General features: G+C 38.6%; 1 protein-coding gene across 14 annotated transcripts in view; it reads left to right on the forward strand.

The window, feature by feature from the left end:
* Window positions 1-24,733, forward strand: part of KLF12 (Kruppel like factor 12) — a 446,590-nt gene extending 421,857 nt beyond the window's left edge. For all 14 annotated transcript variants that reach the window (XM_036302000.1, XM_036302007.1, XM_036302009.1 and 11 more), the window contains one exon: window positions 15,111-24,733. In XM_036302000.1, the coding sequence (XP_036157893.1) occupies window positions 15,111-15,292 (182 nt within the window). In that variant the 3' untranslated portion in view covers window positions 15,293-24,733. The remainder of the gene's footprint in view (window positions 1-15,110) is intronic.
* Window positions 24,734-25,702: the final 969 nt, after the last annotated feature.

The following is a 25,702-nucleotide window of genomic DNA, read 5'->3' on the forward strand; positions in this document are numbered from 1 at the left end:
TGCATGCTGAAGTGGAATTCATTAGCTTGGCTTACTAGTCAAATGAAGTCATAGACTTCTGGGGTCCAAATGCTTCAAAATCTAGTTTGTTTCCTAACTAGGGGGATCCTGTGGGTGTCATCTCTCACAGAGGTCAGGTCACTGCTGTGCTGCTCTCTGCACACTTATACACCTTTGATTTAACCTTCACACCTGTGACTGCAGTTGTCATCATCTCCTGTGTGTACAAGTGTGGTTCCTGATTGAGTATTGTTCACACAGCTATCATTTTCCCATCTCTCTTCAAGCACTTTGAGTGTCAGAGAGCTTATTCTTATGCAAAATAAGTTGGGTGCCATTTCTGAGGGCATATTCTTTGTATAGTAGATAGTTAAATACTTGGGTTTAAAATCAGTAAAGAGTTAGTAACTAGACTAATAATTTGTGTTTTTTAAGTGAGACATAATTGACATATAACATTGTATAAGTTTAAGGTGTACAATGTGTTGATTTGATATATTTATGTATTGCAATATGATTACTCCCATATCTTAGCTAACAACTCCATGGTGTCACGTAATTATCATTTCTTTTTTGTAGGGAGAACAGTTTGTTTACTATAATCACCACGCTGTGCATTAGATCTCCAGAACTTATTTATCCCCTAGTCATAAGTTTGTACCATTAACATCCTCTCTCTTGCCATGTTGAATAGTTTCTTACAGTGGTGTTTGGCTCTCGGTCCCTTGACTGGGCTAACTCCAATTATCACACTGTAATTTTCACTTCCTGACCCTGGTGCTCCTCATAACACGGGCATGAACCACTGGCACCTTCATTTCTCCAGACACCCTCAGTTCTCTCAGCCACATCTTTCTAGATATACTCCAAGTTATCACTGTGTCTTTTTCAGTTTTCCACACCACAAGTTGAGGGAACAGGTCTTGTTAATGGACATCTCTTAACAGAGTCGAAGATAATGTTAAGTCTTTTAACAGTTGATTTTCTGTTAGGTCATCTAAATTTAAAAAAAGAAAAACTGCTGAAAACTAGGTCTTGTCCATCCCCTGTACCTGTAACTGATTTCTTTTAAACCTAAACATGCAAATGATGGCTCCTTCGGGACTGCACACATACCTCAGAGATATTGCAGGTTCAGTTTCAGACCATTGCAGTAAAGCGAGTCATAATATTTTTATTGATGGAGAGTTTTGCCTTCAGTTTGTTACTTAAAAAAAAACACACACAAAAAAAACAAAGGTGTGAACACCTGTGAATCACAATAAAGCAAAGCTCAATACAGCAAGATATGCCTTAGTGGGTTCCTCTCCCTGGGTGTGTGTAGCCATAGTCTGGATGATCTCCTGTAGGAGACACAGGCCAGCATCATTACTGTGAAGGCTGCGCATACACCTTCAAGTCTGGGAGATAGTTATTTTATATCCATTTTACTGATTTGGACCCATTATTCTATTAAATTGAAATGACTTTGAACCCTCTTCCCATCCAACTTGCTGTTAGTATAGTATCTGTTTCCTCCAGCTTCTCTATTTTTGCCAGATATTGAGTAGGACAGGTTCAAAGAAAAAGCTCTGAGAGCTGATCCTAGAAACTTCTATCCCTGTGGGTCTTAATTCATCAATCAGTAATTAAAATCCACCTAATTATCCGACATCTAATCCTTATTTCTTGATCCCTTAGCTACATTAAAAAGTCTATGTGAAATTCCTGCTATAAACCATATGCCAGATTCATTCATCCACTTAGCAGAGTGACATTGTGCAAGGTGTAGTTTTCTAAACTATCAATCAAAGCACAGTATTTTTCAAAAGAAAGAATGAAATTTGGTTTATTTGCTGCCACTGGTTCAAAGTGAGCCCATACTGATTCCTGATTTACATTATTTGTAAGATTTCATAACTTCGTGTTCAAAATGAAATCAACACAGGTTCTGTTGGGATTTGGTTGGCTTGCTTTGCTTTCAATAAATATCTTCTTAGCCTTACCTTTGCTTCAGGCATATTGAGCAAGTTATTTGTGTGTGACTGGCAATAATGTGAAGTTTGGGATTATGGATTATAACAGATGACTTATGAGAACTACTCATGCTATGGGAGATAAGCAAGTAGCAATGAGAAGCTTTCTTTGAGCAAGTCACATTAATTTTACCTTTAAAACTGATCTTTTGCTTTATGAGTACATGATCAAGTCCTCTATTTAGGACTCAGACAGCAAATGAAACATTTGTAAGAATGTGAAAGAGGAACATTTTCTAGATATTAGCAAGGAAGTTAGAGTTAAAAAAAGTGCTGAAGAATACCTTTATAAAAGAAAAATAATTAAGGATTATTTTGTAAATGTGCAGTTTAAATAATGGCATAAAGATTTGATCAAATATTTTAAATGTCTTAACTGACTCCTACAAGTGGTGAATTATTTAAGGCCTGTTAAAAAAGTAGGGGGAAAAAAACAAACAAATATATATATCTCAGTAATCACACACACACGTGATTGTCAACAGGTAATTGTTCCTATTCACTGGTCTAAATTGTGTGTGATTTATCTCCATGAAGCAGTGTACAGTGCATTTAAATAAATATGCAGTATATGTAAATGAATGGTCATTTAAATCTGGGCTATACACAACTACTATGTACTGTGAATTTCTCTTATTTCATTTTAAGAATTAAAGTCATTATTAAGTGATTTAAGTGTGAATTTTAGAAGAAAATATTTTCATGAATTTGGCATTGCTGTTTAGAATTCTTAATATTTTCTAAAAATACATGCCACAGCATTTTCTCAAAGGCAGCACAATAAGCAAATTCCACCCAGACAGCAGTGATTCCAAAGCCACTAGATGGTGCACTAGCACCAGATGTTGGGCAGGCCTGGCCTCAGAGGGCCTGGAAAAGAGGAAGCTAGAACCCTCTAGCGGTCTGCATGACATAAGGCGATTGTCCGTGATCTGCAGAATTTCACAGTTTAATGATGAACAAGGAAAAGGCAAAATAAAGATAAATGGTAAATTTTAAACCAGAATTTTAAGAAAGTAATTGCAACATATTAAAATATTTAGTTCCAAATGAATCTGGAAAGATTTTATATTCCAACGTGATAGCCTGTTCTCTAATAAATCTATGAGGCTCATTTAGCCAATCTTATCTAATATTCATTTTAATTCCTGTGAAAACTGTATACTTAAATTTTAAAATTAGTAAACATAAAGAAGTCACATTTCTTATCTATGTTTGTCAAAATTATTCATATATGAATTTTACACATCCAGGACTTTAACTCACAAAGATGCTTTTAAAATATGAACCAATTTTGAATTTAAAATCTCTAAAATATGTCCTTTCCTACTTTTACAAATGAATGAAATGATGCACTATTTAGCTCTTCCCTTGAGGAACGAAACCTTTGTAATTAATACCATATGCTATAATTAATATCTGATAATGGTTTTGTATTTGGAATGCACACATAGACGCATATACACATCAATCTTGAATGCTTACAGACCCCAGCCTTTTTCACTTTTTTTTATTCACCTCATTCCTTCTCGTTGCTCTTCCTATATTTCTTGCTTCTAATTTGACAACTTGTTCTATTGGATGAGATTCTGAAATGGTTTGATGATGTTTCTACAAAGAAAAGCATGTGTTCTCTGACAGCTATGCATCTTGGTGGCCTTTAGTTCACAAGTCCGTGGTCGCTAATCTTACCTTTGGTAGTAGTGTGCTGCCTCTGCTTTCACATCTATCTTCATTAATTAAATAACTCATTACATATAAAGCTCCACATCAGACCCTCTGTCTAGATTCATTGTTAGATAAAGCATAGGGCTTAGTGATGTCAAGATAATTAATCACTTAAGAGCAAGCTGACATTTTTGTCAAGTAAAAATCCTCTTCTCATAAGTTGTTTGTAAGTCCTGGTGAAACAGCTCACAGGTATAAGCCATATTGGTAACTGTTGAGAAATAGAAAACTAGAAAAGAAATAGCACCAAATCTGAAGACAGGAGACAAAAGTCTGAATCTATCTTTGGTCCCTAACTGGTTGGTGAACTTAGACAAGCTGCTCTGTGAATCTCAGGCCTTCTGTTCCTTTTTAAACTTTAAACATAAACATGCCGAGTTGTTACATAATTACCACAGGGGACACATTTTTATACCCCCAGTAAGTATAATGACTACTACATTGTAGGGTCTCAATAATATTTGTTGAATTGAAATTGTATATGTATGGATACTGATATGGACGTATGTTATTATTGTGAACAATAAGTCCAAGACAAAAAAAAGTTTGGATAATGTAGTATACACTCGCATTAATCACCTATCTCTTTACTTCAGACCCTACTAATTTAAAATTTATATAATTTAGAAAAAGTTGGAGTAAAGCTAACTGTTGTTTAATAGGCCCTTTTGTCATTTTAATAAAACAATAGTGTCAATAATCTTTTAAAGAATATACTTAAAAAAGTAAAGCATAGTGTCCATTCAAAAGGACCCATTCATAGACAAATTCAACAAGAGAAATATATATTGAGAACTGTCCATGTCTAAGACACTATAGATTTTCTTCTTGAAAATGACAGAAAGAGACATAAACCACATCATCAATGAACTTGTCCATGCGTGTACTAGATAAGACTCATCAAAATAGTCATAACGAAGGCCAAGTGTGCAAAACCCTATAATAAAGGCACGAGCACAATGACAAAGGAATACAGTAGGAGCTGTCTCTTATGGCCAGACAGTTTGGGGACACCTTCCTATGCCGGGCGTGCAAGGCCCCTCTCATCCTGTCTATCTGTTCAACATCATTTGCTGGCCCTTTCCCTACTTCCCCCCACCCCCCCATTCCTCAGCCTTTACAAATGAACGAATCTCCAGATATGCCCAACTGCACGGAGCCCATTCTTCCCCCTTCCTGCAATGGCCTGCCTGAGTGCCTCCTTTCTTCTTGCTTCTCCAGTTGGTAAACTATTTATTTGTTGAAACTGCCTCAGTGTCACCTTGTCCCTGAAGGTCTCTGGCCACCCTCCTTCCTAGGCAGGTAGAATTCCATCCTCTATGACCCTAAAGCACTTGGAAATGTCCCTGATGTGGCAGCTCCATGCTCCGAAGGGAAGGTATGTGGGAAACACTGGAGCAGCAGAAACCGCAGGTGTCTGATTGGGCAGGGGGGGCGGGGAAGGGGAGACTTTGAAGATAAAGGGGTGTGCGTGGTGAGGAGGACAGAATGTCATGTAATTGGAATCTTTTCCAGAATGTCATGTAATTGGAATCATAGAGTATGTAGCCTTTTTTTAGATTGGCTTCTTTCACTTAACATTATGCATTTAAGATTCCCTCATGTTTTCCAGTGGCTTGATACCTCATTTCTTTTTTAGGTTCCAATATTTACTTTTATTTATTTTTATTTTTAATTAAATTTATTAGAGTGACATTGGTTAATAAAATTTTATAGATTTCAAGTGTGTAATTCTATAGTACATCACCTATATATTGCATTGTGTGTTCACCACCCAAAGTCAGGCCTCCTTCCAGTACCATATATTTGACCCCCTTTACCCTTTTTGTAATCCCCCCACCCCCCTCAAAAATAAATATTCAAATTCATTAAATAGGATAAAATTGTAGAATGCATACAATGAAAGCAATATTCTCTTTGTTTCACATAAGAAGTATTTGAATTAAATTAGTTTCATTCATTTAATCAATAAGCACTTATTAGCACAGAGCACTGTGCTAGGTTCTGGAGGTACAGTGATGAACAAAGCTCAAAGATGTCCTCAGTGCCATGCTGCTGAGTGGGGTGGGCAGACAGGAAAACCACCAGACACAGTGGGCTGTGATGAGAGTTTTAACACAGGTATGTGCAGAATGCCAAGAGCTACATGGTCAGGCTGCCTTTCAGGAAGTTTTCATTTAATCCAGTGCAGACAATAACTTGGAGGGGTAGGACATAAGAGAGGGAAACAGAACCATTAGAAGTTGGCATTGGTGAGCGGTGGTGAGAATCTAAAGAAAGGCTGACCAGCACAGTGTGGGTAAAGGAAGTGAGGAGAACTAGACAGATACTTGGAAGACAGAACTGGCAGATGTCATAGTCAGGTTGGGGCAGGTAGAGACTAACAGATAGAAAGGAGTCCAAGACATCTCTCCAGGTGGAGATATGTATGACTTGATACCTCAGTCAATGGAGTTGCCTTTTTTTCCCAGAGAGACAAACAGAAGGAGGAACATGTCTTGTCTAGGTGGTAGATGCTGAGTAGAGTTTTGGTCATGTTGAGGTTGCTTTCAGACTGTCAGTTGGAAATGTCTTATCTCTGTGTTGCTTAGGAGAGAGACCAAGGTGTAGATTCTTCAGAATCTTTCCCTTATGAGTTGTGGTGGAAGCCATGGGAGCCAAAAAAAACATGCAGATGAGAAGTCAAAGTCAAAATCTTGGTAAACATTTATGTAACAAGTAAAGGAAGAGGTCTCTGCAAAAGAAACTGAGGAAAAAGTAACCAGACCCACAGGAAAATAAATATTGTGACTACATGGAAATAAACTCAGAACAGCCAAATAAAGTACTATCTTAGACCTTGAACTTTTTGTTTTGAGTAAAATATGTTTTTATTATATGATATTTTTGTTTATTTATATTTGATTTCTAGATGAGAAGGGCTAAGCCTCTGTGTTAACACATTGTCTGTACTGTAACTGCTAATTCACATTCTTAGCCTGCTGGTCCAGTTCTGACTAGATACCCTGATTTAGTAAAGCAGTGATTTTAAGTATTCAGAAGCATTATAAAGTATTGGTTAAGATTATGAACTTTGGTGTTAGACTCCCAGGGTTCAAATCCCACCTCCACCACATACTAACTCTGATGAAGTGGGGTTGGTTATTGCAACTACTTCATCAGGAAATTGTCAAAGTTAAATGAGTTCAGATCCAGAAAGCTCTTAGAGACAGTGTGGTAAATAGAAAGTACTATCTACTTTAATTTTTTTTTTTAATCAAAGAGATCCATTATGGCCCTAACCGGTTTGTCTCAGTGGATAGAGCGTCGGCCTGTGGACTCAAGGGTCCCCGGTTCGATTCCAGGTCAAGGGCATGTACCTTGGTTGCGGGCACATCCCCAGTGGGGAGTGTGCAGGAGGCAGCTGATCGATGTTTCTCTCTCATTGATGTTTCTCTCTATCTCTCTCCCTTCCTCTCTGTAAAAAATCAATACAATATATTTTTTTAAAAAAAGAAAGAGATCCATTATGGAATTGCATGGGGAAGGTCTTGTTGACACATAATGAAAAAGATAATCAATTAATTCAGACCAGAAAATTCTGTGGGGCAGAGACTAACATATTGATTGAGTTGACAGAACCAAATGGATCAAGCAAATTATGGAACAGATTGGTCTGTTTGGCCTAAAAAATAATTTTATATATAAAATGTTAGAAAAATCAAGATTAGTATAGGCATTCTAATTACCTGAAAAACCTTAATTTATTTCCTTAAAAATTGCAAAAGGATCTATTTTTAATTTTTTATTGCTTATATTTCTTAACAAAAACAATTGTTTTGTGTTTGTTTTTTAATTGATTTGAGAGAGAGCAAAGGGAAGAGGGAAGGAAGTAGAGAGAGAGAGAGAGAAACATCAATTTATTGTTTCACTTATTTATGCATTCACTGGTTGATTCTTACATATGCTGTGACCCAGGATCAAACCCAAAACCTTGGTGTATCGGGATGACGCCCTAACCAACTGAGCTACCTGGGCAGAGACAAAAACAAAAATTCTGAATTTCATAATCTTACAATTGAACATCCTTTATTGAGCACCTTTCATTTACCAAGCACATGGCCTGTGTATTTCTAAGTTTCACAACAATGCTTGTAAGAATAGTGGTCCCCTTTACAGGTGGGGGACCATGTTTCCGAAAACTTAGCTCCCTAGCTTGAGACTGAATTGTCGGTCAGTACTGAGCTTGCATTGGAGCATGCACTCGGCCTTATTTCAAAGCCTGCCCTCTTCCATGTCCCCTTCACACCACCAAGAAGGAAGGCAGCTAGTCTACCCCTGGACAATTTAGGGGTCTTGTATCCAATCTCAGCTCTAGCTTTCTGTTTTCTCATTTTAAAAGCACCTAGTTTCCTTCCAGATCTAAAATTCTGTGAACTTTTATGAACTAATGTAACAGAAACCAGAAGACAAGATAGGAATCTTGATTCTGGTTTTTTCTCCCTCATATGCAAATACCATTCCTCAAGTGAAACAGATTGTCACAGCAAATATGTTGAACCTTGAGTGTAATGAAGCTCATTTGTCAGTGTCTGGGGCACCTTTTTATAAAAGTTAAACCAGGAATCATTTCAAAAATGTACTTCTGAACCAAAGAAAATGCTAGTTTCCTGTTGCAAAAGGTGTTCCTTTTCAGTTGCTTGAGAAAATAATAGAGAAGCTGATGTGAGAACATGGGTGTTTTGTTTGACCCAAGCATTTTCAAACTGCACATTCCTCTTATGTGTATTGCTCACACGTCATTTTAATATGAAAGGGCACCTGTCTTTTGTCTCAGTACAAATTTACCTTTCAGCACTTCCCATGGTGAAATGGGAGGTACTGAAAAAGTTATTTTTGTTTCGTGAGTTTTGGGAATCCTTTCAATACCTGGTGTTTTCTTTAGCCTTTATTATGCCTTCTGCTGGGCAAATGTCATGGAAATGCATTTAGTGACTCTTAATCCTTTTCTTTAACTCAAATTGAAAGAGACAGCAGTTCTCATAATAAATCACTTTGTTGACTGTTTAAAAAAAAAATCCTAATGTGAGTTTTTATTTTCCCAGAACACTTAATGAGAATTCTTGCCTGTGAAAGCGTGTGCACAAACACACACACACACACACACACACACACACACTCACACACACACTCACACGCACACCACAACACACACACAGGCTGATATGCATAACAAATTATATTTAACATAATCCCGAAATGTAGAGTTAAAAAGAGTATTTTAGAATGAAAATCAACAAACCCTCTTTTTTAGGTATGGTCTTTTTTTTAAAACTTTACAGAATTATTTTACTTTAGTAAATAGAAGCTCTTGCTCTTAGTTTCAGGTAACATTTTATTTTTCAGATGCTTTTATAGTTTAGTCCAGGTTTTTTTGTGGGGAGGGGAGAGTGTTTTTTTGTCATTGTTTTGTTGTTTTTAGAGAACTGGGGGAGGGCAGAAATTGTGCTAAAATGGTCAGATTCTTTTAGTTAAATACAAAAAGTGGAAATGGCTTGTGGATTCCTTAGGACCTTCACTTCAGAATTGAAGACTTAGAAGTTAATAAGCCCCCACACGTGGCGGGGGAGGGGGGATGGCTTAGGTTAAACTCCCAATTACTCAGCTTGTGTCCTTTGATTTTCCTTATACAGTAGCAACTTAAAAAAATCATTTACTGCCTTAGCCGGTTTGGCTTGGTGGATAGACTGTCAGCCTGCGGACTGAAGGGTCCCAGATTCGATTCCAGTCAAGGGCATGTACCTTGGTTGTGGGCACATCCCCAATAGGGGATGTGCAGGAGGCAGCTGATCAATGTTTCTCTCTCATCGATGTTTCTAGCTCTCGATCCCTCTCCCTTCCTCTCTGTAAAAAAATCAATAAAGTATATTTTTTAAAAAATCATTTATTAAGACATATGCCATGCCATTTTCTATCATTGCATTATTTCATAGGATTAATATAAGGAAAATCAAAGGGGATGTGATAGTGCAGTCAAAACTTTCAATTATTTTGAAAAATGTTGAATATATTTTCAATGATGTTGCCATAAGGGATTGTAAGTGTATTTTTGGGTTAGAAAAAAGGAGCAAAGAAGATGGGCAGCCTATTTTCATTTTTAGTTTATTTCTAGGGAAAACAGTTTTGAATAGTATATTTGCAGAATTCTAGTTGAAATGAGTTTAAGGACAAGTCACTATTCCTAAAGAAATTACTAGAAGTCATGTGTACTATCGCCGTCGTTCAGCCTGATGCAGACCAGCTGTGAGCAGCAGAACATGGACCTGGGGAGAAGCCTGACTCCTTTTGTTGTCCAAGCCAACACTTCCCATAAGACTTTTGTGGGAAACTTACCTGCCATTCTTTCTCTACCGTCGGCTTTTTTTTTTTTTAATCCTCACCAGAAGACATGCTTTATTTTTTTAGTTTATTTTAGAGACATAGAAAGGAAGAGGTACAGAGAGAGAGAGAAAGAGAGAGAAACATCAATCATCAATCCAGTGCCTTCTGCACTCGCCCCCATCAGGACTGAACTACAACCTGGGTATGTGCCCTGACTGGGACTCGAACTCTCGACCTTTTGGTGTACAAGACAACTGCTCTCCACCCAGCACCAGACAGGGCTACCACTGACGTTTTAACATTAAATTTAGCTTTCTATTTTCTAGCAAGATTTAAAGGAAAGAAAGAATTTTGTCTGTTCTCCATTATGTCCTTCAAAGATCATTTATGCACACTATAATAATCTTACAAACTTACCATATAATGTATCTTACAAACTTACCATTTTAATTAGTTTTATTCACATCAGGAAGTTAGTTTCTGTTATCTTAATTTGTTTATAAGATTATACCCTTTAAATTGTTCAAAGCACAAGCACAAAGTGTAAAGGGCTGTTTAATACAATGTAGTAGCCACTGAAGTTGTTCTTATATCTGTTTCTAAAACTTGACTAGTTCAAAAGGAGCATTTCTTGTTTGTTTGTTTTATAATGAGATGCTAGGCACTGGGTGGGTACAATCAAAACCTAGGTCTCTCTTTAGCGAGGGCCAGGAGCCAGCTAGCTCCCTGCCTACTCGGAGTAGCCGTCTCCTCTTCCCCCACCTCCATAGCTTGGCCTCTGACTTTGAAACGAGATTAGAAGACCTTGCTTTTTCCTGCTTTCTTTTTTGTTTTTAAACATGGAGATAGAATACCCATTTCCCAATTTTATTAAGGAGGTAGTAAGGACAAGGAATCTATAATAATAAAGGTGTAATATGCTAATTAGACCAGACATCCATCCGAATATTCTTCCAGACAAAACCAGGGCCAGAGTGAAGCCTGGGTCCTGGGTGCCTGCTGGCGGCCGGAGGGAAGCCCAGGTTCCGGGTGCCGGAGGGAAGCCGGTGCCAGCAGCCAGGAGAAGGAAGGCCTACTCTTGCACGAATTTTAATGCATCGGGCCTCTAGTATTTAGCATAAGATTTTTTTGATGTTTAAAAGAATCTATACATTTTTGTAAGAAAATTTTCAAGGAAAACTCATTTATCACTCAGATAATTAAATTTACTGGTTTTTGACATACTTTATCCTTCCTCCCCTCCTCAGTGGAGGTTTACATTCTTTGTTTATGCCTTCATTAATCACTTAGCCCCTAGTAACTTATAAGCTTACTAGAGGCCCAGTGCACAGATTCGTGCACAGGTGGGGTTCCTCAGCCTGGCCTGTGGGGATCGAGCTGAAATTAGCTCTCTGACATCTCCTGAGGGGTCCCGGATTTCGAGAAGGTACAGGCCAGGCCGAGGGACCCCACTGGTGCACAATTGGGGCTGGGGAGAGATCATGGAAGGGCTCCAGGGCGTGTCTGGCCCATCTCGGCCAGACCCCAGTAGCAAGCTAACCTACCAATTGGAGTGTCTTCCCCCGGTGGTCAGTGTGCGTCATAGTGACCGGTCGAATGAATGGTCAGACACTTAGCATATTAGGCTTTTATTATATATGATTGTTATTTTTATTGGTTTTATTCATGACTAGGGAAATATATGCCTCTTGTATTTTTGAGGTCTATTCCCTTATCTCCTTTGTTATTAAGGCATAATTAGCATATAACATACCAGGTTTGGGTGTACAACATAATGGTTTGATATTTTTATGTTACAAAATGATCACTCAGTAAGTGTAGTTAATATCCATCACCACACATAGATACAAGTTTTGTTGTGATGACAACTTTTATAATCTCTTAGCAACTTTCAGCTATACAATACAGTATTATTATTAACTATGCTGTACATTATTCACCATGATGTACATTACATCCTCATGACTTATTTTATAAGTGGAAGATGTACCTTTTGATCACCTTCACCCATTTTGCCACCTTTGTCTTTCACGATCACATATTGCACTTGATTCCACCTCACAAAGTACTTTTCAGATTTTTACTGTTTCCCTGGTCCAGTGCCCTGACTTGTTGCTTTCCCTGCTCCCCCGCTTTGAAATATCCATCTTAGAAACATTGGCGAACATCTAAGCTCCAGCTTTCTGATTCTTCCCTCCATTGTAACACAATTGTCCTGAAAAGTGTGGGGGTGAGGGAGCTTCATCTCTGTGTAGAATCATTGCTCTTTCAGTTACCAGGTAAAGTATAGAGAGACATTCCTGACCTTACTCCATCCTACCCTCACCCGCATAACGAAGACCTTCAATTTTTTTAATGAGCAGAAAAGATCCTGAAAATAGTTTTTAAACCCTGATTGAATCCGGTGAGCCTTTTCAGAGAATCCCTCGCTTTCTGTTGCCAAGAACTCTCATTTCGGAGTATTGGATGTGAAATATTGTGTGCTTATTACTGAGAGAATTGTTAGAATTGTAACTGAGGTCCTGAGTCGAGAATGAGTGATTATCCTAAAGCCAAAACATTCCCTCACCCACCCATCCCAAACTAACCATCTGCATCATATACTCCCATTCAATAAGTTCACAGAATCCAAAAGCCTACAAAAAGCAGAGGTGCCTCCCTTACATCAAAGGTCAGCAAAGTTTCTATGAAGTGTCAGATAGTACGTGTCTCCTTCTCTTTGCCTTTACTGACCTTCTAGGCCCATCCAGCTGTGGAGCCTCTTCCCCTCACCTGACCTGGGATGGCCAGCTGAGGGTCCAGCAGCATATCTGATCCCACCCATGCTCATATGACACTTCCTCACCAAGCTGGACACACACATCCTCCTACCACACAACTGAGAAATGCTTCTTCCCAATTAAGAAAATCCTTTAGCCTTCCCTTCTTAGGCCTTATACTCTCAGTGGCTGGTTCCATAGTAACATAGGAGATGATAGCTAAGAGATACCTGTTGGTGACAAAGAGTCAGCTACCTGAGCTCAGTGCCCCCAAAATGAAGACATGATTTATATCAAGCTGAATTTACTAGAATCCATGTTCATGATGTAAATTTCAAAAACATACAGGGATAACATGTAAATAAAAGCGTGTCAACAGTTGCCATTGATATGCGATATAATATACACACACACACCCTTCGATCTTTTTAAGTTAGGGGTTTTGCTGATTTTATTTTATTTTTTTAATTCCATTAAATTCTGGTCAATAGACATCTGTAAAGGAGATTTTTGTCTCCATAGGACATCCAGAATGAGTCTGAAGGTGAGGTGTGGGGTTAATCCAGTCAGTAGGCTTCCTGTTGAAAAGAACCCCTTCAGAGTAACCTGGAGGTTTCTTTGGGCCTCAATTAAGTGCATCAATAGTTGTAGATTTAACTGGTCTGAACTATTCACTTACTTCTGAAAGGGCCGTTTGCTAATAGATAGTATTTCGTTATCAATTGAATGAAAAATGTTGGGTCCAGTTCCATCTAGTTTTCCCATGTAGGCATTACTTGTATTTTTGTGTATGTGTGCCTCTGTGTATGTGTTGCAGTTTTATTAATTCATTCAAGCACTTGCTTGGTACCTATTTTAAGCTGTGAGGATACTGAACTAGAGGAGACCTGGTTCTTGATCTCCATGTATTCAGGAGAAACTGGTAAAGGAGAAAGGCGTCTAAACAAAATCTGTATGTTTTACTGTGATAGGTGATTTAATGGGAATAGGAAGTGAGTAATTTGGGAGTAGCTACGAAAGTAGCACTAACTGTCTAAAGAGGTAATGAAGTTTAGATGAGGAAAGAATTACCCATTTCACTGTTGCACAGTGAAAAGCGCTAGACTTGGAGCCAAACACATCTTTTTACTGGCCATGGGGAAGTTGCTTGACTACACTGAGCCTCAGCTTTCTCATCCGTAAAGTGGGGTTAACAATGCTCACTTTGCCACTCTCTACATATGGATCAACAGGTAGCTTTCTTCTCTTCTTAGGCCCTTTCCACCAAAGGCCACGTGTGGCCAAGCAGCATGCTGTTGGCTACTGGGTGGAAGGGGCAGAGGCAAGATCAGTGTTGTGGGGTTGCATGGGGACAGGGCTCCCGTTCTGAATGAGAGCCAGGAAAAAGCACACCTGGGTCAGCTATTGTCCTGCTCCCCCTGGGAGCTCATTTGGACAATAGATAGTGTATCTTTTCCCAGCAAAGCCTTTGCATATTTTACTGTCCTTCCAAGTTGACTGAGGGACCTGGTCAGATTACATACTTCTTCGGACTGCTTTTTACTCTAAGTTTCTACACTGAACCAATTCTAAGATTCCTCAGGGCTTGCTCTAATTCCCAAGTCACTGAAAAAAGTATTTAAACTTTACACTATTAAGATATCTCGGATTCGTTCCCAATAGACATGCAAAAAGTAGATGTTATGAATTATATGTACTTATTAATACCTCATTTGGAGGGGGTGCTTTCCATTTTAATGAAATTATATATTTTTTCAGTTACTGATAAGTGGACATTATATTCCAAAATAGCCTTAACCCATCTAAGTGAGATGCACATTTTGGAGTATTGAAACAAAACGTAATTAACTACCCTTGGTGATTCGTTGTGCGTTTCAGCCGTAGAGCCACATCAAGCAAGGTAGAGCTCTAATATCCCATTGGAGTCTACCAGTGGGCAGCGGCTGCTCCACCCAGTAGCCATCAGTCTGTGCCTTTTGATATTTTGACTTCAGAGTAATTTGCCTGTAATGGAAGATGCAAGTGTTAATGCACTTGCCAGATGTCACAGCAGGAGAGAGGAGATTGAAACTCCCCCCCACCCCCATCTGACCCCACACCTGCTGATGGGATGATTAGGGTTCCTGACAAAGGATTATTACCAAATAGAAAACCCACTGAAAACAGCCATTTCCCAGGATGTAGTGCTGGCTTGGTTATTACAGAAAAGTGATGGGCACCAAAGCGCATGTCCCTTTGTGTCTTCCAGGGGAGAAGCCCTACAAGTGCACCTGGGAAGGCTGCACCTGGAAGTTTGCTCGCTCGGATGAACTGACCAGGCATTACCGCAAACACACGGGAGTGAAGCCATTCAAGTGCGCGGACTGCGATCGCAGCTTTTCCCGGTCAGACCACTTGGCACTGCACCGCCGGAGGCATATGCTGGTGTGAGGGATGCCACCCGTCCAGCTGAGCGTAAGAGCTGGCTCTCTTAGCGGCACCCGGTTCAGCAGGGCTGACTCCCCTCCACAGTGTTAACACAAAAGGGCATCACCATCCCACGATGTCTGAAACCAGAGCAGGAACAAGAAGGAACACTTCTTTCGGTCTGCAGGTAACCCCCATCGCGACTCCACGAGACCCGTCTTCACGCTGGCCTGGGAGATCGGTGACACGGATGCGGGAGAGACGGGCATTGTTTTCCGTGCTGTGCGCTCTGCCACTGAACGATGTTTGTAGCTTGTCCACTTTCTGAGCTGTCAGACATTTTGTTATTGATACTGTAAAGGTCATCTACCACAAATGGATGGCTTAGAGCGGAGACCTTTCACATTGGGGATGATTCTCCCATCATCCCGCCCCCTAACCTCTTTTTACAGGAATTTCAGTTACCATCTGAGTGAGATAGAACCCCCGTCCAATCTGTTACCAGCCAGCAGCACCGACGTAGAAAAGAAGAAGCTGTTGGAGAGGTTCCATCCCCTGAAAAGAAAGGGGCACTCAGGCAGCCCTTTGCAATAGCGATGGCGGCAGCTAGATAGCGCCCGCGACTTGTCATTATGCCATGCCCTGAAGAAAACCAACATTGAGTCTTTCATGTGTTTGTTGTTGATTGTTTTTGTTTTTTGGTGTGTTTTTTTTTTGTTTTGATTCTGTTTTGTTCATCTGTTCACGCAGAGGGGTGGCGACATTTCAGTCGGAGTCTGGTCCCGGTGTCTGCCCTGGCATGGACTGGCACTGGGCTGTTCTGTGGTTGAATAGGAAGAGCCTGTCTAAAAAACTACTGCCCCACTTCAAATTGCAGTGTTCTGTCACCCAGGCATCATCTCTTCCTGCCCCTAGGATTTGATTACAAGGAATCAGGGGGGAGGGAAAAACTTTCTTAGACACACTGGCACCAAGGTAAGGAGAGGTGGGGCTGCCCAGGCAAAGTCAGTGAACATGAAAAATCAGACAAAGCAGAGATGGAAATAATGCGCCTCTTGAGGAGAAAAGCAATAACGAATAAAAGGACTTTCCTACAATAACTTCACTGAGGACTCACGTTACCAATTTTCATACTTACTAAAGGGATTGTAAAAAACACCCCAGCATTTTAGAGGTCTTGGTTACATGTACAGCACTGAGGTAATCTTTCTGCTGTTTGTTGTCCTGCTAGGTTGACTACCACAATTAAAGATTATGCTCCCCTTCTCTTGTTTGAAAACGGTTATTTGGTGACGAGGCCAGGGAGGCATAGCAGGGAATTAACTCTTGGGTTAATGGGTCAGCTCTCCTTGGAGCACAGTCAGCAGCAAGGGCGTGCTCCCCGAGGAAAGCCTGACATGGTGCTCGTTTCCTCACTTGTAGCCAAGGCTACGCGACTCTCCAGTGGGTTCTTCTATACAGACTTTGTTTTTTCTACACTGTGTCAGGACCTGGTGGTTCTGCATTGGCACCTGCAGGGATGTTGAACCCACTCATCCTGTGCTGAGGGTGAGAGGAAATTACAGTCCTGTCGACCCCCTAAAATTATGAGCCTTTTTGGCATCTAGCAAAGTATACAGTAAACAAAGCAATACATTACCAACAAACATTCTTTCAAAAAAATTACCATATTTTCCCCCCCACTGAAAGCTGGGTTTTTTTCAGCTTTATGTGGTTAAGGGACTTGGTGAGGTTTTTAGTTATTATTGTTGTTAAGATTTTTTATAGCTTAGATACAAATGTTGCCAGCATATAGACTTTTGCAATATATTTTCATTAAAAACACTTGATTTTTGGAATTGCACAAATTAACCTCACAATATTACTAGCTCATTTTTAACTGTTTGAACATTCTGAAATAATTTCCAGTTGCAGAATTATCCTTTTTTTAGGGTCGTCTTCTAATTCAGTTAATCTTATTCTGATGAAGCAAGGATTATAAACATTGAAACAAAGGCAATTTGTGTTGGATGGTATTAAAAGGAATTATTTTTTAATGTTCAAGCAACAGCATAATGATTTTCAGGTCAAATTCTGTCTTTAGAAATATGTGCTCTGCATTTTCTGCCAGGTCTGAAAAATTCATCAGGCAATTTCCCTCCAACAAGGGCTGCAATTCTATTGACAAATAGCTTCTTTAGCTACACGATCTACTACCCACCAAGCACTGGGATTTTTTTTTTTTACCAACTGGAAAATTTTTTATCTGTACTGTATGCAACTGCTACTTCTCATTGCCTGTGACCACGTGGAATAGAGAAGGGTTGCTTGAGGCATGCCAGCATTGGTTATTGATCAGCAGCAAAGAGCACAGAGTGGGGAACCCTCTCAGCTAGTCCCAGAACCTAGTTGGCAGGTAGTAGGTGAATCACTCAGGTGACGTGTAGGCTTAATTTCATCCTAACTGCTCTCAGAAGAAGGGCCAATCCTGCTCTCTGCTGAGAGATGTCTTAAGGGTGTTACAGGTAGGAATAGTTTTTCGAATTCATGAAACTGACAGGCAGTGGGAGCTTCCTGAGTGGCAGCTTGATTTAAATTTAGCCCAGAACTAAATGAGCTGCTCCTCTGTAATAACATAGGAAAGATTCGGGAAAGTGCATTTTTTGCCTCATCCTCTGAAAGGGGAACCAGTCTGAGACAGTAAGGTAACTGCTAAAACCTGTCAGTGTTAACACCATTCCCTCTTTGACGTGTCTATACTTCTAAGGAGGAATCCAAGCACAAGTAGTGAATGAGTTGCTGTTCTCACCCCAAGACTCAAACTTACTTGAGTTTTCTACAAATGTTCACCCATGGAAAGGAAAGTGGTTTGGGAGAGAAGGAATTGGCTTTATAAGTAGGAATGTCTTTAGGCAAAGAATAGCCCCCTCCATGTAGTTTTATGTCCATTCTAGCCTCGTTTAAAAAGCACAGTAGATAATGAATAGAATAAGTAGAATCTGAAGGACTCATCAGATGTTCCCTCCCTAGAAGTGTTCTTTGGTCTGAAATTTGAAGCTGTTCAGCAACTTTGCAGCTGGACATGTGTGCATGTTTGGGAACTTACACACGTGTGCCAGTGATGGCTTGAGAAGCTACAGGAGACCGGGCTCTCTCTCTGCATTGTGGAGACAGTTCAAGGGAGTTCACATGATTTGAAAAGCACTAAGGTTCAGGCTTTGAGGTTTAAATAGATTTCCTCTTCATGTTCTGATCTTAAGTTGTCAGAAAGAGATTCACACTTCCCCATCCTCCTCCGGCCCCATCTTGCCAACTGTGTGCGGACTCGGAGAAGCCTGCTGGGTAACTTACATTCTCTTACGGCATTTAGACTGAAATTCCTAATGACTTGACCGTAAAGATCATACTACTGCCTGGCATTACTTTTACAAAGCACTATTGGACATTTATTTCCAAAAAGCAGTTGAGTAACAGTAACATAAACCACAATGGGGGAAAAGAGCACTTTTTTTTTTTTCACTTTACAGTTTAAGTGGAAAATAGGAAGAGGATTGTTGGGGGAGGAAGGGATCTTACAAAAAGCTACAGTGTTTACAATGCCAGTTCTAGATTAGGCCATTCTCATGATGGTTGAAATTTTGAATAGCTCATACAAAGCTGTGTTCATTTTTATACAACCTTTTTAAACTTCGAATTGCCATTTGTGTTTCAAACCTAAGTATAATTCTACATTTATGGAATCAGTTCATTAGAATGACAACATGTATATGGATAAAGATGCAGTATTCCTATTCTGTACTTTATTTATTATACTTACCAAAGCAACAGTTGAATAAATCTGGTGAGGTGAGGCCTTCAAATGTATTAATACGCCTTTGTTATGTTGTTATGACTGCTTAGAAATGTGGCCAGAATGTTGTTATAAAGGTGTCTTAGCATTGATAGTAAGGGTTGACAGAATTCAGCTGATAAGAATACCAGCATGGATGATACATTGAGTTATGACCTTCATATAAGGGACTGGACATGCCTTTTATGCATCATAATAGGCCCAGGAAGCCTTAATGCTCATAGTCCATAATCCAGTCTCAGATTTTGCTCTTTACTAATGCCTATAGATTTCAGGAGTAAATGTATTCTACAACTTCACTGACCAAATCTCTTTGCTCAGTTATTCTGAGGTAGTGTTATCTCATTTAAAAAATATTTTGCTTTGATTTAGTTTTGTTTAAAAATGAGATTTGGTAAGGTATGTCTTCCATATTACATTTCTACTTATCCCCACACTGCCATGTACTTACCTGCACAGGCACCACTGATACATGCATACCTGTATACACACCTGTATATGCAGCAGCCAGTGGGCTCACAAATATCAACAGAAAACTTTTTTAAAAGAATGAGTTTGTAATAATCCATACTGTCTAAAAATGTAAGTTATTTACCTTAATGGGGAATCCGCTTATAATGCTATATATGACTTTGCCTGCATTTTATAGTTAAGAAGTGTACATAAAAATTTTAAATGCTATATTTTCACAGGTTCATTATAGAGTAATGTCTGTTTAGCAACTCATGTCCATTGGTACTTTAAGTGTGCTAAATACTGTGCAATTGCAATAGAAATTAAGATTTTCGTAAGAAAATGAAATTGAGGATACTGCATCTTTAAAAAATAGAGTGAAGATATTTTGCTGTATTCGTAACATATGTGATAGTGGAAAAAGTATTTTCAAACACAAATTTTACAGGGGTTGTAAATAGTTTGATGAAGTATGTTGGGAAAAAGAGCTTCTAGTTTTCATCACAATAAAAAAAGAAAACTTGTTCAGATATGCCTTGTATATCTTACATACAATTAGCGATATTGCCATGGGAACTCTGTTCCACATTCTCACAGCACATCCCTTGTGCTCTGACAAATGGAGTGGCCACTTGTCTCAATTCAGCCAGGGTGGTTTCAAACACATTGAAATCATTTTAAGTTGCAGACAACTGATTCCAAACTCAAAATGTCTTTACCTGAAAAGGGGGAAACAGTTGCACAGCTTTTGGCTTATGCTAAAGAGAAGCATGTAGCCATTGTTCTCTTTTCTCAGTTATCTTCCTCCTCAGCCAAGTAGTTCTTGATAAAAATGAAAACTATACAGGTGTTGGTGTTTATTCTTGTTTAATTACTGAGGGTATACTTTTAGGAGTAGCTACATCTTGACAAGATTAAGTGTTATGGATTCGGCCACATGTTAAATGAATCTATACTGGCAATAGAAATAAGCTAATACCCATTTTCCGAAGTGATTAAAAGCTGAAAGTGCCTGTCAATAGACATTATGACCAATGAGATATTCCTATACTTTTACACAGCAATAATTCTTCTTCAGACTGGGTTTTTCCTCTACATTTGGGAAACGCATGCATATATGCACACAGTAATTTGGATCTGTTCACACACCCACAAAAAAATTCTCTTGTGTCTTCTTAAATATACCCAATCTTGTTTATGTTGGCATTTCTTTAATCAGTCTTACAGAACGTCAGAATGCAAACCTGAATATTAAAGTTATCTTTAACATACACTATGGCATATGACAGTTACAATTTTAAGATAAAAACTTCACTATGATTTGCCCCAAACTTAGGAAGCACTGAGCGTGCCTCAAAAAGTTTTGTTTATTTAACAGAAGCCAATTTGTTTAGAGCAAAACACTAGAGATATTTGTTTGCCTTACTTTATCTACTAATATCAAATGCACAAATCCATCTTTGTTTCCCTTTTCCCTGATATTTTCTGTTCTCATCGAAGAACCATTTTTGGAATGAATATTGAAACAATTATCTATCTCCTAAAATGTCTACTGAGATATAACTGACATCAAGTAAGCCAAGGTTTGCAGTTCATCTGGGAAATTTCCAGATTTACGTTTAGAACCTCACAACTTTGAGCTATCATTATTTAACTGCTAAAAGTGGAGTTATGAATAGAAATATACAAGGAAATTATATGGGTAGACAAGAGCCCTGGAAATTCTCCAGCCCTGCCATCTCAGCATAAATCCACCCAAACAAGCTATTGAGGGCTATCAGTAAAATTATACTCTGTAGAGCCAAACATTTGGTAAGAGCAATTTAAAAGCATGACGGTAATTAAACACTCGGGTTGTAGACAGTGAAGGTGACCCAGATGCCCGGTCTTCTCCAGAACCAGACCCCAGGCTTAGAAAGCCCTCTACCGCTTCCTCCTCCAAGTTTCAGAAAGAAAGAAATGAGCCCGGAGAAGGTGGAAAATCAATTAAGTGTCAAAGGAAAGCCTTAACCTTACTGAAATCAAGTCTTCTGACTGGGCTGCTTTCTGGAAGTTGTCTGAAAGTACTATCAGAACATGAAAGGTCAAAAGGTTAGCAAGCTATGAAACAACGGCTATTCTTTATTAAACACTTACATATGCCAAGCCCTGTACTAGCTAATTGTTTAAGACACATTACCTCTCATCTGTACAACAATTTCAGAGTTTATGGATGGTAAACTGAGGCACTGAGAGAGGCTGTGTGGTCCTCAAACACAGAAATCATAAATGGCAAAGTGGGGACGTGAAGCGACCTGTCCCTGGCTCTGAAGCCCGAATTCTTTCCACCACAGCACCTAGCACCTGTGGACCCAGCAGCCAACTTTCCATATCTAACTCTTAAGTAGCTTTTATTATGAATGCATCGTTATCATATTTTCCAAGTAAGATACAGGGACATGCTATAGCACATGACAGTGGAACAGAATATTTGAAATCTGTCTTCTCCTAGTATATGCAGATTGCAATAACCAGATGTCTCCCTGAATTTGTCAATACCCTCATATCACCATCCTCCTAAATGTTTGGCCTAAAGATCCAAAATCATCAAAACTCTCCCCTACTTTGTAGCATTTTAGCCAGAGTGGGGTTTGTTGTTTTTTGGGTTTTTTTTGTTTTGTTTTTTGTTTTTTTTTTACCATTCTGTGCATTTCTTTAGATGTACTAAAAGCCTTTACACCTCTACAGCCCTGCTAGAGAGAGGCTGCTTAAGGGGCATTTGGAATGTTGACCTCCATGGAACTAGTTGTTAATAAGAGCCCATTCCTAGTAGCTGTTAATAAGGTGGCAATCATAAACATTCAGGCGATGAGCAAGGAGAGATGCAGATCATTCCTCTTCAGATTTCTCACCTAACAGCACCACCTGGGAATGTTTTAAATAATCTTAGAAATAATTTGTTTATCGTATTGTTAGTTTAATTGAATTTTTATGAGAAGCTGTCCAACATTAGAGAAATGAAATCCCCTCCTCCTTTTCTGTGTATCACAAGGTCTCTGACAGTATTGATTCATAGAAGTACTAATGGACTTAGAAAACATTAAGAGAATGTCGTTTCTCATGGTGTTTCTTTTTCTGAAAATGAATCTCCTGAATTATGATCTTTCTCCCTGTTACTTGGCTGAGAGAAGAGATCAACCTGCATAAACAAATTCCCTCCTGCGCGGAAAGCCAGTGTTTGGTGTGCACACCCCACTCGGAGAGGGGCTCTCTTCCCAGTTAATTGGGTTCCACAAGCAATAATTTCTCAACAACAAAACCACACCTTTCAGTGAGTTGAAAAGAGATGAATGGTGGAAATAGTACTTTTTTCATTCGAGACTTCATCTCTAGACATTTAAAATCCTTGAGACAAGAAAGTCTGCTCTTTGTGTAAAGCAAGAACCAATGACTCTTTGTGTGAATTATTATATCTTGCTTTTTCCAAAGCAAGCTTACCAAGACTTTTATGGAGATTGATTTTTTGGTTGAGAAATGAGGGTGAATGGAAGAGTAGCATTTGGGTCAAACTCTACTACTAAAAGTGTCCAAGTAATCAAAAAGTAAGATACTTTGAGGACATATCAATGTCTTTCCTTTCCACCAATTTCATGCTCCAAAGATGCTGCATAAAACATTATAGAAAATGCTTTTGCCCTACTTGTGCTTCTAGTTTTCCCATAGCAGAATTTTGTAATTACATCCAGACTGTAGTATCTATTTTGTTCCTCAAACTTTATCACATTGGATGGGTATTGTTGAACTGGGGCACTGGTGCCTATATTCAAGGCTCTTTCCTATCAACTTGTCTGTCCACAATTTGTTGTGTTTGAAAGCTCATTTTTAAAAATCACCATCCCCCACACATACACGGAATGGTGGCTGTATTGTTTTGTTCATGTCTGTGGGACACATTGCATCACATGGCAAACCAACTCTGTGTGGAAATGAGATAACTACTTACAAAACCAGCTTGAAAAACATCATCTTATGTATGATGTCATCCTGCATCATAATGCAATTATGTGTATCATAACATGTTCATTTACAAAAAAAGAGAAACCAGCAAATTCACGTTTGTCCATAGAAGAATGTACTCAGAACGTTGTGTGTTGTGAAACGATGAGAACAGGCCACCTTTAAGATACCCACCTGCCACTTAAAATGACTTAGTTATAATTAGTAGTAGTCTAGACATTGCTTTTGGTGTGTGTGTGGGGGGGGGGAGAGTCATATTCTTTTGAATAAATCTCTCAGTCATCTTTGAAAAAAAGAAATACGTGGGATTAAAGAAAAATATCATCTTTGGCCAAATCAAGCAGGCATCTTTTTCCTTTTCCTTAACACTGAGCTCATTATACATGGTGATTGGATTACAGGATCTATCTGTGTAAAAATACAAAAACATCCTTTAGGCTACAAAGCAGTTATTCTAGGCTTGAAACCCCTGAACAGCAAATTGAATAGATGTGCTGCATCTGATTCACGTGTCGGATGTAATTTTACAAAAGCCTCTTGGGTCTATAACCCCAGCGAGTTCGAGTGCCCAGAGGAGGTCATACCCAGTAGAGGACAACCCCCCACCCCCCCTCAATGATGCTGGCAAGCAAGTGTGTTCATTTCCAAATCTTCATTTTGTTTTCTGTTCAGAGTTTTAATTACGAATGAATTTATTTCTCCAGCTTATCTACAGATCTAATTTCCCAATAGTTTTCTCTGCATTTATATACTCTGTAGTGTTTAGGCAGACTCTGTTATAAGTTTATTAATATTATGTAAGTGTTGTTCTTGTATTTATGTATAGTGTATGTATTGTAAATATACTCAGAGCTTTTTTCCTTTTACTGTAAAATGGTGATTTTTTTTTTTTTTGGCCCTATGATAATGTAAAGGGAGACCCTCCTAATGAGATTCTCTCAGAGGATGATTATTCCAGTCTATTCTCAGAGATTTAAATGAACAAGTGTTATCGTTTTTAATGGTGTCTCAGACATATTCTGTTGGTGCATTGCTTTTCTGTATTCAACTTTCCTATGAATTGAGCTGTGAACTGAAATAGAGTTTAAACCTTTAACTGTATGCATTTGTATAATTATCTGAATGAAGGCATGAAGGTTAAATAAAGCATTTTGTATGGAACAAAACTCCCTAATTATTACTAAGGCTGACTCAGACACTTTTGAAATCATAGCTATTAACCATTCTAATTAAACCTTTGTTATGAAAAGTTTTACCATTTCTCTATAGGAATGTAAAACACAGAACTAGATCGACTCTACATTAAAAAATGAACTGGATTTTTATTTCATAGCAGCCAGTACCTGAAAAGGGATTCCTAACAATATTTTAATGAATGTAAACCTTAAAAAGGTCCAGAAGTAGGAAGTGGTATAAAAAATACATCTTTCATGGACTAAAATTGAATCTCCATTAGTTATAATTCTTCAGACTTTATGTGTCATTTAAATTTAGAATTATCCACCAAGCACATGCCCAGGCCAGGTGATTTCTGTAAATTTTAAAGAAAACTGGATTGTAGAGGCTTTTGAAAATAAGGCCATTAATGAGTAGAATTTTAAGTACTTGGCTAAAATAAGCACTTAAAAAAGTATCTTCCTATAGATTGTTCTTCAACTGAAGATCTACTAGAAAAATCCATTTAACAAAAGATATGGTAGTAAATACTAACAATTACAGAGAATGGTGATACATGATAGATGATAACTAACATTTAAGTACTTCCTAGATTCCAGAAAGTGTTCTAAGCATTATATGTGTCCCATTTTTCATTTTCAAAATCTTGAGTTACGTTCTGCTATTATGCTAATTTTACAGATGAAAAAGAGAGGCACTGAGTTCAGGCCACTTTCTTAGTCAGTCTGGTTCAAGTATTGGTGTCCACTAAATGGCTATGGGTTAAGAGATGGAAAATAATGGAGGTAGAGAGCAGGGTCAAAGGTGAAAGAGACAGTTAATGGCAACAAGTATCATAGAAATTTTCAACAAATACCTTTGATTGTGTATGTACAAATTAATAGAAATGAATCAAGCAAAGCACTATCCTTCATTTCATACTCCACAAACCATAGTGTAGTTTAATAACATAAAAATCAGAGATTGAAATTAATTTTGAC

The sequence above is a fragment of the Myotis myotis genome, unplaced genomic scaffold (assembly GCF_014108235.1).
Source record: "Myotis myotis isolate mMyoMyo1 unplaced genomic scaffold, mMyoMyo1.p scaffold_m19_p_3, whole genome shotgun sequence".
Taxonomy (NCBI): domain Eukaryota; kingdom Metazoa; phylum Chordata; class Mammalia; order Chiroptera; family Vespertilionidae; genus Myotis; species Myotis myotis.